We start from the raw sequence: 18,652 nt of genomic DNA on the forward strand, positions 1-18,652 counted from the left end.
ACCATAAAAAAATGTATACAGAACGAGAATGAATTCAACAAAGAGTAATAAACTGATAGTCAAAACATAGTCATTACACAATAAAACACAACTCATTTTTAGCATTCAAACCATGCTCTTCAACCTTGTGATCCAGGTTCTTGTGAAACACCTTGTCCTTGAGATTGTCTTTGTGTTTGTGTTTGTGATCCTTGTTGTGATTGTGAAACTCCTCCCTAATTCAGAAAACAATAAAATATATGATACAAACAAAACTGAAATGTGTCAAATAAACTGAAAATTTCAGTGACATACAAACCTGTTTTTTTGGTCGTCCCCTTGGCCTTTTTGGTTGACTCTCTAACACTTGAATTTGTACAACCTTGCTTATTGTGTCCATCTTCCTTACTGTTTGAGCATGTTATCACTCTCTTCTGGCGTGTTAATGTAGTCTTACTTGATCCAGATTCATTCCTTCCTTTCCTCCTAGCATAGTTACTTGGCCTTCCCGGATTACCTCTTCTCCATGGTGGTGGCAAGACAGCTAGCCTATTCAATCTAGGCCGCAACATCATCCCTTGTACATGCTTTATACCATCTTTATAATTTTCTTGCCACTTCTTTGTTGTGCAACACTCATTCACATAAGCTTCAACCTTTTCTTTCTTACCTATTATAACACTTGCGGCATGAACACAAGGCATTCCAACCATCTGCCACTTCCTGCAACCACAAGTCTTCTCATTAATATCAACCACATAGTTCACATTATTGTGTTCTACCTTATGCAAATTATTTTTGGCCATGTAGCGGGTGCAATTTTGTGACCCAGTTATCGCTTTTTCTATCTCACAATGTGCTCTTTTTGTGAACCTTGTCTTCAACCTTTCAGCAATAATGGAACTCTTTGTGTTACACACCATACACTGTCTCCTAATATCCTCTAGCAAGTCTAGTAAAGGCTTTTTCCTTGCTTCTCGAATAGTTCTATTAAACTACTCACTGAGATTATTGAGATTGTCATTGCAGCATGTTCCAATATTCCTGAAGAAAGCTCTAGACCATGATTCAGGATTGGTATTTTGCAGAGAATTATAAGCATGAAGATTGAACCTTTTAAGTGCTTCTGAATTGTCTGTATACTCTCCTATCATATAGCTACGAGCTATCTTCCAAAACAGGTGATGTAGTTCTTGATCATGACTATCGCTCTTTCAATTGTCCATTATGTGTCTAGCACATTGTCTATGTTCAGCTTGTGGAAGAATTGTGTGAACAGCCTTAACTAAACCCTGCAAAAAGAAAGAATGTATCAAATAAAGCATCAAACAAACAAAAATATAAATATATCAAAGAATTGCATCACTACTAACCCTCTGTTTATCTAAAAGGATTGCAACATTTCTTCCATCACCAAGATCCAAATCGACAGAGAGAAGTCTAACAAGCCAGTCTCAATTATCGTCATTCTCTATTTCAACTACTGGCCAAGCAATGGCCACTATCCTATTATCTACATCCCTTCCAACTGCAACTAAAAGATGACCCTTTATATCCCATTTTAGAAACGCACCGTCCAATCCTATGATGGGTCCACAAGTTTGTTTCCAAGATTCTCTTTGTGCTTTAAAACAAACATATAGACGATAAAAACTTTGTTTGCTTCCAAATGTTGTTCCTGGAACAATCTGGATCTCGAAAGTAGATCCTTTATTTCGTAGATATATCTCAGCTTGGTAATCCCATATCCTTGAAAAATGCATTTCATGGCAAGCTTTTCTTTCTGTTGGAACTTTTGACTTTGTTCTTTCACACTGGTCGTCAGTCACTTCCAAATTGTATTCCCTCTTGATCTCATAAACCATCTCTTCTTTTGTAAGTCTAGGATTAATTAACTCTCTGCCTTTCTGAGAACAACCAAGCAATTGTTGATCGCTTCAACATATTAGACCACCCTGATCTAATACATATATGGTTATTCACATAGACTTTTATTTGCATTTTATGTCTCCTCTTCTCATACGAGCAGTAAACTCTCCATAGACATTCAACATGTGTGTCAGCACACTTTGCACCAACCTTTATAGCCTGAGATCTATAGAGCTTAACGTCATATCTAGTTTATACAGAATACTTTAGAATGACAATCTTAAAATCCTCAGTAGAATTGTATCTTTCCCAAAGTAAGCAGCTCTTATGCTTCTTCATTCTCTCTAAGCTCTTGCTCTGCCTCTTCTTCGTCGTCATCGCTAGATGATAAACAGCCAGGAATTCTCTCATCATCCCAAATATCATCTCCACTGTCTATATCAATCTCAACTTCCTCATCTTTTGCAGCTTCTCTAAAATCATCTTCTAAGTTTCCATCTTCTTCGATACCTAAACTATCACCAGCTTCTTCATCATTCACAGCATCATAATCATCATCCCTTTCAACAACTCTGTCTTTTCCAACTCAGGGCTTTGACGCAATGGCTCGCGCTCGTGCTCAAAATTTCTGCATCCTTCTAACTATGAATTTCCACATGGGAAAGGAGATTCAACTCCAGCTCCAACATCCTCTGTTTCATGGGCCTCTTTAGTTACCATGAGAGCTCCATCTTCGACATTAACAACAACTGTCTCATGTTCTCCTCGAGTTGTTGTATGTTGCTTTCTCTGACGCATTTCAAGCTTCTGTCGATGTGTACCTCCTCCTCTAACCCTTACCATCGGACAACAATCTCAAACAAAATTAACAAAGATAACAAGAAGAATAAATTGATAAAGAGAAGACAAAGAAAAAATAAACAGAGAAACGAAGAATGTGACAGAGTAAAAGGAAGAAGAAAACGACAGAAGAAGAAGAAAACAAAATTAGGGTTTGATTTGTGAATTGAGGATTTTGTGAATAAAAACAAAACTACGTTATTTAGATTAACGGTGATTACACACTGTTTAATTAAGGACATTTAAAATTTTGTTAACTCATTTAACGACATTCTTAATATGGCTCAATTAACAAAAGTAAGTGATTTTAAACTACAACTAGATTTGAACCCGCACATACGTGCGGATATATGTTTGTTTTTAAAATAACATTTAAAATATAAAATAATTTATAAAGATATATATTTAATATCAATTTTTACGTATATAATTTTATGATAATTTCAAAAAGAATTGGGATATACTATTCAATTTCGAAATTAGTTACTTAAATATATATAAAGTTTGGTCTAGACTAAATATGATAAACAAAATAATTGCATAATGGAAATGTATTTGGCTTTTTTTTAAAGAATGTTATTGTTTAGATGTATATAATGTTTTTGTTAGAAAATATCATATATGCATAAATTTAGGATAATTAGTTTAGTTTCTAATTAATGGTCTAACATAGACTTTTGTATGGTAGATAAAAAATAGGACTCTAAATTAATAGATTAGATTCAATAAAAAATTCATGTTTTAAGTTGACCTATGAAAAGTTCAAGTTTAAAGTGGCCTAACTCTTACCATGTTTTAAGTTGACCTAGTGTTGTGTATCAAACTTGAAAGTGCGACTCCAGTAAAGTGCGACTCCACGGTGATTTCTTAACCTACTTCTACGGCAAGGCTCCTTCGTATGGCAAAATATGGGGGGAATTGAACTATCTTTGGGGCAAAGACAAACATGTTACCGTTCATCATCTGGCCAAAAATGCCTATATTTTTCACATTCCATCTCCATCGCTCCGTAGGCGAATTCTTCAGCACGAGCTATGGCATGTGGGTGATTCTCCATTTTTCGTTATAGAATGGAAGTCTGAATTCAGCTTGAATCCTCCTTCTCTTGATAGAGCTCCTGTCTGGGCAAAGATCAATGGGATTCCTTTTGATTTGATTACAGACGAAGGTCTCAGTGTTATTTTCTCCCCGTTGGGTCGTGTAGTTGATGCTAAACCATTCACGAGCATTTCATCATCAGAGGTAAAGGTTATTGTTGATCTTACAAAACGATTGCCACCAGAATTGGAACTTGAATGTGAGGATGGTAGGATCTTGATGTTGTCGGTCACTTATCCATGGTTGCCACCTCTCTGCCGTATTTATAATGAAATAACCTTGATGCTACAGCTAAAGAGAACGCTTCCTCAGGTGGTCCAGCTGGTAATGGGGGAAATTTTCCAATTGGTAACGGGGAAGAGGGTTGGAAAAACGTTCAATCAAAGAAGAAGCATAAGAAAAGCAAATCCAAAGGAAAGGCGATTCATCCAAATTATTCAGTTCTTATTCCTAGTAATGGGGCAACTAAACATTCACAAGATGTGAACTCTAATCAGAAGCCTAGCAAGGATAAAGAGATAATTCAGTTTGAGAATAAGCTTGCAGCTTCATCTTCTGGCTCGGGTCCTTCTCCCCCTGATATCGATCCTCCTGCGCGTTCTCCAACGAACAAGAATTTTAGTGTGTCTGCTCCAATGAATTTGATCCTAAGCCCAGTGGCAGTTAAAACTTGGGCCTCAGATCCTTCTCCTTAGCAATATTTTGATTTGGTTTTAACCAAGGGGTTAACCAAGGGGTATCACTAGCTGGCCACTCTCCTTATAATTCTTCTTCTCCGACCAGTAGGAAAAAAAAGCAAGTTCAATTCTCTGCAGTCTCCAGTTACTCGTGAAGTTCTTTCACTTGAATGGAAGAAAGTTCACACCCCCAACTAATTCTATGTCGAATACGTTTTTTGGAACGTGCGCGGACTCAATGAATCTTCAAAGTATAGCCCATTATCTGATTGGTTCTCTACTAGGTCAGTTTCTTTTGGGACGCTTTTGGAAATGCATGTGCAGGAAGTAAATAAGCATTTTGTTCTTTCAGCTTTAGGCCAGGGATGGTCTCTTTTAGATAACTATCAACATTCAGGCCTAGGAAAAATATGGATTATTTATAAGGCTCCGGTTCAAGTTACTCTTCTTTACGTGGATCTACATTCAATAACATGCGATGTCACCTTGGAGGATGACACAAATTTTTTCTATACAGCGATCGACGGAGCCAATGTGGAGGAGGTCCGTATAGAGCTCTGGATTTCTTTGAGAGATACTAATGCATCCTTTGGATTGTCTTCAGCGCTTTGGATTATCTTAGGTAATTTTAATGAGATTCTTCATCCCTCAGAAACTACAAATTCTTCTATAACAAGAACTTCAAGGAGTATGCGACTATTTGAGGAATGTTTAGGTGATCTTGGTCTCTTTGATCTACCTGCGACAAGTCCCACTTTTACCTGGACAAACAAATGTCTTTCTCAACCTGTGGGGAAAAATATTGACTGATGCCTTGTGAATGGAGCTTGGCTTCAGCAGGTTCATTCTAGTCACTGTCTCTTTCAGGCCCCAGAATTCTCTGATCACACTCCATGCTTGGTGAAGCTTCAAATGCCTCCACCGGCATTTGAACTCGTGCTTTTCGGTTCTACAATCTCCTCATTAAGAACCAGAGTTTCATTGAGACTGTACGAGATGCTTGGCTGGAATCAGGTGATCCAGCTTCCTCTTTGAGGGATTTTTGCTTTAAACTAAAATCCCTTAAGCGCTCTATGAAGACTTTGCTAAAGGATAATTACAGCGAAATTGAGAAGAGGGTGAGAATTGCAGTTGATGTCTTGCATTCTACTCAGATGCTTACTCTTAATAGTCCTTCACCAGAGAATCTTGCAAGGGAAGTATTGGCGAGAGATGCGTGCAATTTTCTCAGATTGGCTGAAGAAAGTTTCTTCCGTTAACGATCCCGGATCAAATGGTTGGGAGAAGGTGATGCTAATACCCCCTTCTACCATCAGGTGATGATTATGCGCAATGCTATTAATGTTGCTAAGCATCTTCTCAAACCTGATGGCTCCTACACTACATCTCTTGAAGAAGTGCATCATCTTGCAGTGGCTTATTTTGAAGGTATCTTATGTAATGAAAGAGGTCTCTTCTGCACAGATCTTCCTAGATTCTTGGAATGAATTATACAGGTTAAATGCCCTGAAGATGGCTCTGGTTCTTTAATTATGCCATCTCTGATGACAACATTTATCAATGTCTTCTCAAGATGAAAAACAAAAAGACTCCTAGTCCGGATGGGTTTACTCCTGAGTTTTTTAGAGCTGACTGGTCAATTCTGGGGAAGGAGTTTATGGATTCGACGTATCAGTTCTTTCTGTCCTCCTTCATGTCGACGTCTCTGAATTCTACTTCATTGGTCATGTTACCTAAGAAACTGGGTGCTGATTCTATTAATCTGTTCAGACCAATAGCTTGCCTTAATACTCAGTATAAACTCATCTCGAAGCTCTTATCCAGTAGGTTGAAGATAGTGCTTCCGACTCTTATCTTACCGAATCAGACTGCTTTGTTAAAGATAGACTGATTCTTGAGAATATTCTTCTTGCTTCTGAGGTAATGCTTGGTTATCATCGGCCTTCATCAGAGCCAAAAATTACTTTGAAAGTGGACATAGACAAGGCATTTGATTCAGTTATATGGGATTTTGTCTTGAGTTCACTTCAGGTGTATGATATCCCTACTCAGCTTATCCAATGGATTAGGTCCTGTATCTGTTCTCCCTCCTTCTCATTGAGCATCAATGGTGTCACAACTGGATACTTCAAAGGGAGGACATGTTTGCGTCAAGGCGACCGATTGTCTTCTATTTTATTTGTCATGATGATGAATATTTTCTCCATGATGCTTAACAAAACCGCTGAAATGGGGTCTTTTGGTCTGAATCCAGGCTGCGAAGCTCAGCAATTAACTCATCTTTGTTTTGCTGATGATTTATTGATATTTATTGAAGGCACACAGTCATCAGTGGAAGGAGTTTTGAGAGTTTTATCAGATTTCGAAAGGATGTCTGGCTTGGCAGTGAATATTTCTAAGACAACTATGTTGAATTCAGGAGGATATAATTATTCAACTGAGTTCTCGGTTTGGCCTCTCAAGATCCCATCTACCAGTTCGTTATCTTGGTGTTCCTTTATGTTCCAAGAAGCTATCTTTTGGAGGTTGTGATTCACTCCTCCTTCAGCTCAAGAAGAAGATGAATTCTTGTACAACCAAGGCTCTTTCAATGGTGGGTCGTTTAACCCTTCTATCTTCGGTCATCTCTGGCATAATTGGCTACTGGACAAGTGCTTTCTTCCTACCAAAGAAGGTAATCAAGGCTATCAGTTCTATGTGTAGCTCTTTTTTGTGGTATGGAACCATAGACCATCCAAGAGGCGCTAAAGTGGCATGGGCTGAGGTCTCAACTCAAAATCAGAAAGAGGGTTAGGGATTAGGAATGTGGAAATATGAAGTGATACATGTGGTTTAAAACTGATCTGGATGCTCTACTTCAGAGCTGGATCAATATGGGTGGCTTGGAATCGGAACAAATATCTTAGTTCCGCTCCTTTTTGGTCTTTAAACGAAAAAAATTATTGTTATTCATGGATGTTCCGCAAGTTACTTAAATTGAGAAGTAAAGCTCTTCAGTTTCTGAGAATAAAGTTGGGGAATGGGGATTCTACTTTCTTCTGGTGGGATCCTTGGATACCATTTGGTCCTCTTATCTCGGTCAGGATAGTCCTTCAAGACTAGGGATCCCCTTATTTGCAACTGTCACAGAGAATAGGGATGGCGCCAACTGGCAACTGGAACCTTCCTCCTGCTCGCTCTGAGAGACAGCTTCAGTTGCACGCTTATGTAACCACTATCCCTTTGGTTTTGGCCTCTGATTTACCTATCTGGTCTGTCTCAGGTTCAGTTCATAAATCTTTTGTTTCCAAGGCAGTATGGAATGTTATAAGACCGTTGAAGCAGGTTGTGTCGTGGGCGGCACAAGGCTACTGTTCCACGACACGCCACCACAGCTTGGCTGTTTCTTCTAAATTGGAATCCTACTCTTGATTGGATTCATAATTGGGATGCTGAATCATTGACTACTTGCCTCTTGTGTGGGATAGAAAATGAATCGCGAGACCATCTGTTCTTCGAGTGTCACTACTCTAAGCAAGTGTGGGTCAGAATTGTAAACATGATCAACCTTTTATCTCCACCCTCCACTTAATCGGCCATTTTACTCTGGCTACCTCATGCCCACGGAGATAGCTTCAGATGGTTGGCTCTTCTTCAAGGTTAGCAGGCTGCTGTGTATTGTTTATGGGAAAAACGTAAAACTCGTATGCATTCTGGGCTAACCAGGTCTCCTCTAGTTGTGGCACGTAGAGCAATGGAAATTGTTGTTGACAAATGCCATGCTTTGTGCCCTCTTGGGTGTCCTCGAGATCCTTTTCTCATTCGAATTTAGAAGCCTCCATAATAGGAAGTCTTATCCATTTCCCCCTTCTGAATGTTGTTTATCACCTTTGTGATCCATCCCCCTATTTTTCTTCTACTTTGTAAAAGGCTGGCAGCCTCTTAGCCACATTAGTATTTATGAAATCCTTTATAAAAAAAAGTGGCCTAATTTTGAAAGTTTAGGATAGTTATGACCTTTTCCCAAAAATGTATACATGTATATATATATTCGTCTTTTTCTTCAACAACATACAATATTAAGAATTTGTCACCTTGACTCACAAAATCAGCATAATGATGATATTAATGTAAATTACTAGATTACATGTTATACAAAACATTTTTCTCCCTTTAAGGCGATTTATTTTCCTGGTCCACAAACCAATTCAGGTTGACATCTCTTTAGTTTTGGTCCCTGGTTTATTTCGAACCACCAATTTTGAGATGTTTGATTTTCTGCATCAATTATGAGCATTTCATTTACCTTGCTTTCTTTTCTTCTTTTATACATTTTAAAATCTCAAACTGCTCTAGATAGCGCGCCTTCTAGCATCGACTCTGGTTGAAGGATGGCCATGGGCACCGCCAAATCAAACCTATGTTCTGCTCATCCTTACTCTCTCCTTCCTCATAGACGAGAAGCGCTAAAAAAATTGCTATATCTGGTACCCTGATTCAGTTACTCCTCTCGGAAAGCTTTCTACAGCGTCATAACATATCCCCGATAAACCATCTCTGAATCTGAGAGTCTCTTTTCTTCTCAGCTTCCGTTCTGTTACAAGCCCTTAGCTCTTGTGAGTCGACTATCATTACTCATCACAAAACTTTCACCATTTACTTATCGACGACCCAAACAGATTCCTCTGTCTTGGTGAAACTATGCCCTACAGACTATATCCTCTCCTCTGCCCCTCTCAACTCACCTTAGAATGAAAAGATTCACAGCCGAAGAAAAAGGGAAGGGAGTGGTCGTTAAAGCTACAGAACAACCACATATTCACATCAGAACCCCAGACTTTGCCGGACGCATCAAAGAGAACCTCTTAACTCTGGGTGGAAGACTGACAAACCCAAAGGAGCAAAAAGTGTCATATGTTCTACCATTTCTACCAAAATAATTGGAATATGCTGGGAAGAACGACAGGTTCAGATCTGGTGAACAATATCTTCCAAATTCATTTCACTGACGAAGCATACCTTCATGAGGTACTTCATAACTGCCCTTACCACGACGGACGATGGATGTTGCTTATTCAATGAAGGGAGCCAATCATATCATCCTCCTTCCCATACCATATGCCATTTTGGATCAGGCTCAAAGGAATCCCTCTTCATTACTTATACGAGACGGTAGTCCGCAACATTGGTTTGGAGATTGTCAAACTTGATGACTACAACATTATTAAATCCTTTGCTCGTATCTGTGTTATTTTGGATCGTTTAAAACCTCTGATAAGTGAGCCTATCATTTATTTTGACTCAGGTGAGGAAAGCGTCATTTCTCTGGAATATGAGAAATTGTATAATCACTGCTCCTTGTGCTTTCGTTTGAACCACTTGCAATCTCAATGTCTAGAGTAACGAAAACACATCTCCACACTATCTTGGAACCTCCCCATTCTCCATCCTCTCCTAGAAGAGAGCGAAGGTTCCCTTCACCACTGACCACATCATCCTACAAACCTCCAAAATTTTCTGCAAACAGATTTCCAAGAGAGAGTTAACAGACTTGGTAACCTTTTTGGAAACATGGTTTCCTCTTATTCGACTAGAGCTCAAGGACCAAAGAACAAAATATCACCAGATGTCGATAAACCGGCTTCTCCCTCTCCTTTAAACCAATTTTGATACCTGTCACACGCTAGAGAGCGTTACGGCTCTCCACCTTACTCCCAAAGAAGAAATCAACATGCTATATCTCGAAGGGAGAATATATGTAGAATCCAGCCACCAAACCTGCAATGAGAGTAAGGAAACTCGTATGGAAGAGCACAATAGAGATCACACATCGCACTCAACACCACTGCGAATGCCTCTAGAGAGAAATCTTGATACCCAAGTCTTTCCACCACCCATTGATTCCTACTGCGGAAGAGGTCTTGGAAGAACTTCAAGAAGCCACCATCCAATACACTAATGTAGCTGATCATAATTAAAGGCCGGCTCGAAGACAACGAGTGCTACAGAGTCAGACAATCATAATGGTCGAAGAAACAGTAGTAGAAATTGTCAGAGCTTGTACTGTTTTTTTGGGTCTTCCACCACCAATTCTTACATATGTTTCGCAACTGATAGCTCCAAGGGAGAAAAACTCTACAACCCAAAGAGCCTCATCTTTCAAGAGGCGAGGTCGCCCGCCAAGACTCGGGATATAAGAGTCAGTCCCAAAATATTTATTGGATCTTCCTCTGGAAAGCACAATCTGGCTCGAGTACGCTCATCTCCGGGTATATGAAGCATCCCGGCTAAGAAACTGATGCGGCGGAGAGGAGTTTTATGGTGGTACTGAGCAAAACAACAATGGAGGATGAGCTACCTTCACAAATCTATGCCGCAGATGAGCACGAATAGCGACAAAAACAGACGGCGGTGAGCTTGAGCGGGTTTGTGGTGAGAAGAAGACGACTTCTTCTTTTTCTGAGAATAATCTCTTATAAGCTCATTCACTCACTCTTTCGTTCTTGTAGTAAAGTTAAAGAATAAATAAAGGAAAATGATGTTTTTTACGTATTTTTGATTAAAAGCAATAAAATAAGAAATTTAAATTTAAATTTTTCATTCAAAAGACATGTGACAAAGAAAGAAGAAATGGTTTAGTTGGTAAAAGCTGAATTTAGTTAGGATCATATTAGTTTTTACAATCTTAAAACTACCTCAGTAGCTAAAATGTACCTAGAATGAAATTAAAACTCAAAAACTGACCCAAAATGATATACTCTCTTGTGTCTCTCTCAAAATCACAATCAAATAAAATACTTGTGTTTTTCCACAAGCAATAAATAAATATTTTGGTCTGTAAAGAAATACTATTTCTTCCGTTTCTAAAAGTAGGATTTTCTAGATTTATTTTTTGTTCAAAAATAATAGATTTTCTAGAATTTTAAGGTACTTTTAGTAGTTATTATTGATAAGTTGTATACTTTTAAAAAACATTTAATTGAAAATATTTGAATTGATTAAATACTATTGGTTGATAGTTATTGGAAAATATATAGTGAAATAAACAATAAATTTAATTGTAAATATTTATTATATTTTTAATATGTGTGAATACTCTATAAAATATTTATTTCGGGAACGGAGGAAGTATAAAATTTCCAACCATGACAGAACTGGAGAGTTTACGTAACGTCTTAAAATCCCGCATAATACCGGTAACGGGCTATTTGGTAACATGTTGGTGGCGGTCAACGATAAAAAACATTACTAAATGCACTTCTCGCGTTTCTGTCCCTATATATACTAGGAGTAGTAACAAGTAACAACCAATAGGCTATATAGCAAATATTCTTCACCTATATAACACATAGTTTGATACATATTTTCCTTTCATGGATATTAGGCCTTGGCACGAAGCAGATATCCAAAAAAATTACAATATCCATGATCCGCTCCGCTTCAGAAGAATATCTATATTTATGATTCGTTTTGATCTGGAAATTCTGGATACCCGAAATTTCTAATAACCAGATTTTTTAAAAAAATTATTCGTGGATTAATTGATTTGATCTGCCAATTATATGAAAAATAAAAAATAATATTAATATTAAAATTAAAATTAACTAAAAAAACTTTAATACCAATTTAAACTAAAAATAATAATATCATACTAACAAACTAACATTTTTAACCGAAATTGTAAAACAAAACTTAATATTAACAAGCCTAATAAAAAATCCATATGTTAATATTTGATTCAACATAAAAATTAAATTGGATATGCAATAACCCAGAACAAAATTTGAAAAAACAACTTAAAATAAAAAAAATTAACCAAATTATATCATAAAATATGTATAGATATAATAGTTTGTATATACAATTACATTACATATTTTTAAAAATATGGATTGGATTAGATCTGATATCCGGCTTTCCAAGAAAATGATATTTGTGATTTGTTTCGTTTTTTACGGATATCATCTTTTATATTGGCTTTGATTCGAAGCATTATGGTTATCTGGATTTTTTGGATCAAATTGAAATGAATAACGAATCTGTTCAAATTTAACGGATAATTTGCCAGCCCTAGATATTATATAGACAATAATTTTTTTTTATCAAAGACAATAATTAAGACGACTTAATCGAGGTGTGAACAAAGTGAACGGCATTCTTCACCCACTTTATTCTCGTCAATAAAAGATAACTTATAAAGGAAAAACATAAGTAGCTTATATACATATTTTATATGTAATACATGAATTTTGATGAAATTTTATGTATATTTGATCAAAAAAAATACATAAAATTTCATCAAAATTCATGTATTACATATAAAATATTATTTGACATATATACTAAAACTCCACTAGATATATACCTATTATAGAACTTCACTGATTAAAGTATGACAGCTAATTTCTACACAACTGATTTATTCAAATTAACCAAAAGTTACAACTTACAGAAAAAAGCAAACTCCCTTCTCTTTTGAGCCAACCCTATTTAAGTAAACGAAACTAGGAATCCGATGTGAAACTACATGCATAAAAAAAAAATTTCAGTTTAGTAGATGAATGACTGATGAGAAATATTTAGTTGGTTAATTGGTACTGATTTTTAAGATTATATTTTTAATTGGTTTATATAGGAGCAGATTCCAGCTCACAAATCTTGTGCCCATCTCCACAGGTAGTTTGCGAAGTCAAACAAAAACTTCAACTTTTTTACTCTCTCATAATATTCAAACTTAATAAGTGCATATAATACATGTATCAGTGTATATAATGTTCATAAGGAGCTTTATATATTTAGCATAATCTCTCTGAGAAGTTGAGAACTTGTCAAGACGTCTTCTCTCCTCTTTATATCTTTCTCCCTCATTTTCTCCCGGTGTATCCATGGTAAATCAAGCTCCTCAAGATGATTATGTGAGTCACTATCTCTCTGTTTTATTGCGTTACTGTGATTAAGATTTTGAGTTTTCTTTTCTGTTTTGAACACTGATCTTGATCAGTTTGTTGAATTTTAGTTTAACCAAACTGGACTTTTCAATTATACATTCTCAGGAAATACACTAAAGATGAAATGAAGTCTACTTAGTCAAACGACAAACAACAAACCCTTTATAGAGAATGATAAACAACAAACCCTTACAAAAATGATAAACAGTTATCATTTTGTTGTTTTTAGCCTCGCTCGCTGATCTTTTTTTATAATATTTTCTTTTCTTTCAGAGAATTTTGTCGGTTTTTCTCAAAAATTTCCCTTCGTTTGTCTTTTAATTTTTAAACAATTTTTAAACAATTTTTTCTTCTCTTAAGAAACCATCGAGAAAATAAATTACTTGTGGTGCTTATAGATGGATGTAGAGGAAAATTAAAAACTAGATTTAAAGTCAAGATATTGATGTAAGCTTATGGTTTCAGACTTCTGATTATTTAAAAGCTTAGATATTTTTTCCTCCCATAATTTCCGAGGTTTATATATACCATGTTATTTCTTTTTCTTTCTTTTTTGAGAAATGTTATTTTTTTTTTCCTTTTTTGTAATTGAGTTATTATAAGTTAGAACATGTTTAATGGGGGTTCTTAGGGTGGAGTTTTTAGGGTGAGATTCTTAGCAGAATATAAGAATCCGTCTCTTAACTTTTAACTAAAAAATTTAAGAACTGGTTCTTAAATATCTTATTTAAGAATCAGTTCTTACCTTTTTAGTTAAAAATTAAAAGACGGGTTTTTATATTCCGTTAAGAAGTTCACCCTATCTTATTTAAGAACCACTTCTTACCTTTTTAGTTAAAAATTAAAAGACGGGTTTTTATATTCCGTTAAGAAGTTCACCCTATCTTATTTAAGAACCACTTCTTACCTTTTTAGTTAAAAATTAAAAGACGGGTTTTTATATTCCGTTAAGAAGTTCACCCTAAGAACCTTCTAATAAACATGCTATTATTTCTTTTTCTTTATTTTTTGAGAAATGTTATTTCTTTTTCCTTCTGTATAATTGAGTTATTATAAGTTACAAGAAAAATAAATAATTATATAATCAACTATACCACACTTTTGTTCGTAAGTTAGATCTTTTACCTTTACAAATCACGTAGGCTCAGTTTCTGGCTTTTTCCAAGGTCTAGGGAACTCGTACCAAACTAAACCGCCGTTTAAAAGGACAAACAGATCTTCCAAAAAATCCACCCTTATATACATTCAAATTATCTCCCTTTTACCACCCAAAATTATTATATTAACAATTCAGCCAAAAAGAAATGAAAAAGAAAACCGACATAAGATCATTGACTTCTCTGATTTGATTTGATGTAATAAACATATCAAACGATTTCTCCTTTGCTTTTTTGCGCGTAGTCTAGATCTTACCTTTAAGTTTGGTGTACCAACACCTAAATCAGCTTAAACCAATAGATCTTTCAAAAATCGTTGTACCTTTTACTTTTCTTTTATTCTTCTTTTTCCCCATAATTGATCACATCTATCTTTTCAGCCGTAAATCATGATTTTGAGTAAACCAACATTGTTTCTTCCATTTGAATATTTTTGAACCAAAACAGGACGATCAGAAATTGGCAAGACAAAAGGAAATCGAAGATTGGTTACCAATTACTTCATCAAGAAATGCTAAGTGGTGGTACTCTGCTTTTCACAATGTCACCGCCATGGTCGGTGCAGGAGTTCTCGGCCTCCCTTACGCCATGTCTCAGCTCGGCTGGTAAAAATTTCAATCATACTGGTTACTAACCTAAACCGGATCCATCGAAAAATTAAACCGGTTTTAATTGGGTTTTCCAGGGGACCGGGAGTTGCAGTATTGGTTCTCTCGTGGGTAATAACACTATACACATTATGGCAAATGGTTGAAATGCACGAAATGGTTCCGGGAAAGCGTTTCGATCGTTACCATGAACTCGGACAACACGCGTTTGGAGAAAAGCTTGGTCTTTACATAGTCGTACCGCAACAGCTGATCGTGGAAATCGGCGTTTGTATCGTTTATATGGTCACCGGAGGCCAATCGCTAAAGAAGTTTCATGAGCTTGTTTGTGAGGATTGCAAATCCATCAAACTTACTTACTTCATCATGATCTTTGCTTCTGTTCACTTCGTACTCTCTCATCTCCCCAATTTCAATTCCATCTCTGGCGTTTCTCTCGCCGCCGCGGTTATGTCTCTAAGGTAATTACAATAACCGGTTTATGCGCTGGTTATACATATGCCGGAATGGATCAGTATAACTTGAAATTTTGGTTTTATGCCAACGAGGTACTTTAGTTTTCGATTTTTCGAAATTAAGGGTGGGAAATGGAAATTAAATCTCCGTTTGGTTTAGATTTACCAAAATCTGATTGCAATTATTGTGGTTTGGACAATGGATTTGGGGTTGATTTTGGCGTACGTATTCAAACTGAAATATATTTCGGTTTTATTCTGGTTTGATTTAGTCTCATCTAGGATTAAACACTAGAAATTCGGTTTGTGCATTTTCTTTAAAACCGGATGTAGTATTACTAACCGGTTCTAAACGTTATTCCTTTGATTATAGCTACTCAACAATCGCATGGGCAGCTTCGACGAGTAAAGGCGTTCGAGAAGATGTTGAATATGGTTACAAAGCAAAATCAACAGCCGGTACGGTTTTCAACTTCTTCAGCGGTTTAGGTGATGTGGCATTCGCTTACGCAGGCCACAATGTGGTCCTTGAGATCCAAGCAACGATCCCTTCGACTCCTGAAAAACCATCAAAAGGCCCAATGTGGAGAGGAGTCATCGTTGCTTACATCGTTGTCGCACTTTGTTATTTTCCGGTGGCTCTCGTCGGATACTACATTTTCGGGAACAGTGTTGAAGATAATCTCCTCATATCACTTAAAAAGCCAGCTTGGTTAATCGCGACGGCTAATATCTTTGTCGTGATCCATGTTATCGGTAGTTACCAGGTCGGTTAATCTAAACCGGATTTCTTCTCAAAACTCTTCTTTTGCCTGAATAAACAAATTTGACGTAATCTAAACCAATTTTGTTTTGTTGCAGATATATGCAATGCCGGTTTTCGACATGATGGAAACTTTATTGGTTAAGAAGCTTAATTTTAGACCAACCACGATTCTCCGGTTCTGTGTTCGTAGTTTCTACGTTGGTAAGAAAATCAACCGAAATTTACTTTTTATTATATACATAGTTGGTAATATATTGGTTTTTCTTAAGACTTTACGTAATGGTGTTACCTTGATCCGTAAACCTATTTATGTAGCTGCAACCATGTTTCTTGGTATGACGTTCCCGTTCTTTGGTGGCCTTTTGGCGTTCTTTGGTGGATTCGCGTTTGCTCCCACGACATACTTCGTAAGATTGCGATCTTTAAACTTTTTCTCCATTTTGAATTAGTTACTAATAATAGAAATTTACTCTAATTTAAATACCACTATCGTTTTCAGCTACCTTGCATAATTTGGCTAGCCATCTACAAACCTAGGAAGTACAGCTTGTCTTGGTGGGCCAACTGGGTAAGTAACGTTGTCATCAGTTTTTTTTTTGGCGTTTGCAATTAATGGTTGCATTTTGTGAAACCATTTTCTGAAAGAACAAAATAATTAAATGTGGTGTGTTGTTTATTTCAGGTATGTATCGTGTTTGGTATTTTCTTAATGGTCTTGTCGCCTATTGGAGGGCTAAGGACGATCGTTATTCAAGCAAAGGAATACCAGTTTTACTCGTAAATGCGCTGTTTAATGTGACTAATGTTTAGAGACATATTTATATATTAATGTGTGTGAAGAAGATTTTAAAAGATCAACATGAGACATATAATAATCTCTGGTCTGAGGATTGAATTTATAATAGCATTTAGGGTTTGTGTCTTGGTGTGTTTATATCTATCGACAATATATTTTGTTGTGCCAAAATAGAATATATTTTGTTCTTCCTTATTTTAAAATGTTTGATTATTCGTGTTCTCAAGAAAAACTAGATATATATTTCGTACACTTCTAAGTTTATCATATTATAATCGATTAATTAAATCCATGGTTAGCAAGTGAATTCATTAAAATATATGATGATTGAGGATTCGTATGTTGCATATAACAACCGAGACTAATAAGAGTAAATATCTGAGTTCAAAAAGAATAATTGATTAGGTACTTGATCCATTACAAAACAAGATACATGAAGAAATACAAAGTCTTAAATCCCTCCTATGAGATGTCGAATACTATAGATGGAAAGCACTTGTGAAGGATCATCGACTCATCGTCATTGAAAACCACACGAAGAAGAAGAAAACAAGTTACATAAGGTTTTGATCCCAAAACCTGTCTCCAAGCCAATAAGGTTCTATTCAAGAACATAGCTTCATCGAACCAACCATTCTTATTAGGCAATTAGTTTGTAGAACTTTAATATTTTGATTATATATGCTAAACCGTGAAAATAGCAAAAGAACTAAAAATATTAACCAACCATCAAACCAAATGGAACTTCGCAGCAAACCTACCAGTTGTGACTTGTGAGGGGTTTCTCACCTGAGTGCTTTACTGTTAAAATTAGTTACACAAAAAGCTACGCATTAACATAAAACAGAGATCAAAAAGACTCAATGAATAGTAGTAGTAGACGGGTGATTTTCGCGGAATAAATCACACCCTAAGACAAAAGAAACCACAAATCTTTTAACAGACCCTAATTATAACCGTTCAAACGATGGCTTGAAAACCCACGAAACAAAAAAAAACATCAATAGGAATCAAATATAATATTTTTTTTTTTAATTCTTGAACCAAGCAGAAACTCATTTACAAGGAAGCTTTGGTAAGAAGAGTCAGTTTCTTCATATGCAATTCCATCTCCTCATTAAGCAATGCCTTCCACTCACCAGCTAGCTCCTTCGCTGAGCTCCAAGAGTTTTCAAATCCTGAAACAACATCTTCTGTTTAGTTTTCCCTACACTCTGAAAAGATGTCGATGCCTCAAGTGCGTCCTGAAGAGCATCAAATTCATCCATACCACCTAACTCCTCGCTCTTATCTTTATCCATTCTTGTGTCATTCACCCGCTTTTGCTTCACCAAAGGCACATCCTTGTTCAAAACAAGAACACATCAGTATTTACCTTAGCTTGGTCCTGCCTATTCTCACTAGCAGCATCTTCTGTTTCATTTTTAGCCCAAATGATTGTTGCGCAATCTGAAGAGTTGTTTCTCATAAGAATTAGTAA

General features: G+C 36.3%; 1 protein-coding gene across 1 annotated transcript; it reads left to right on the plus strand.

Annotated features, from left to right (window-relative positions):
- Positions 1 to 13,112: 13,112 nt before the first annotated feature.
- On the plus strand, positions 13,113 to 17,292 carry LOC106297062 (lysine histidine transporter 1). Its single transcript, XM_013733345.1, has 8 exons — positions 13,113 to 13,357; positions 14,995 to 15,152; positions 15,233 to 15,616; positions 15,984 to 16,377; positions 16,472 to 16,577; positions 16,692 to 16,783; positions 16,876 to 16,944; positions 17,059 to 17,292. Exons 1-8 carry the CDS (start codon positions 13,328 to 13,330, stop codon positions 17,155 to 17,157), a joined length of 1,332 nt encoding a protein of 443 aa, XP_013588799.1. The 5' UTR covers positions 13,113 to 13,327; the 3' UTR covers positions 17,158 to 17,292.
- Positions 17,293 to 18,652: the final 1,360 nt, after the last annotated feature.

This window comes from Brassica oleracea, chromosome C6 (assembly GCF_000695525.1).
Source record: "Brassica oleracea var. oleracea cultivar TO1000 chromosome C6, BOL, whole genome shotgun sequence".
Classification (NCBI taxonomy): Eukaryota; Viridiplantae; Streptophyta; class Magnoliopsida; order Brassicales; family Brassicaceae; genus Brassica; species Brassica oleracea.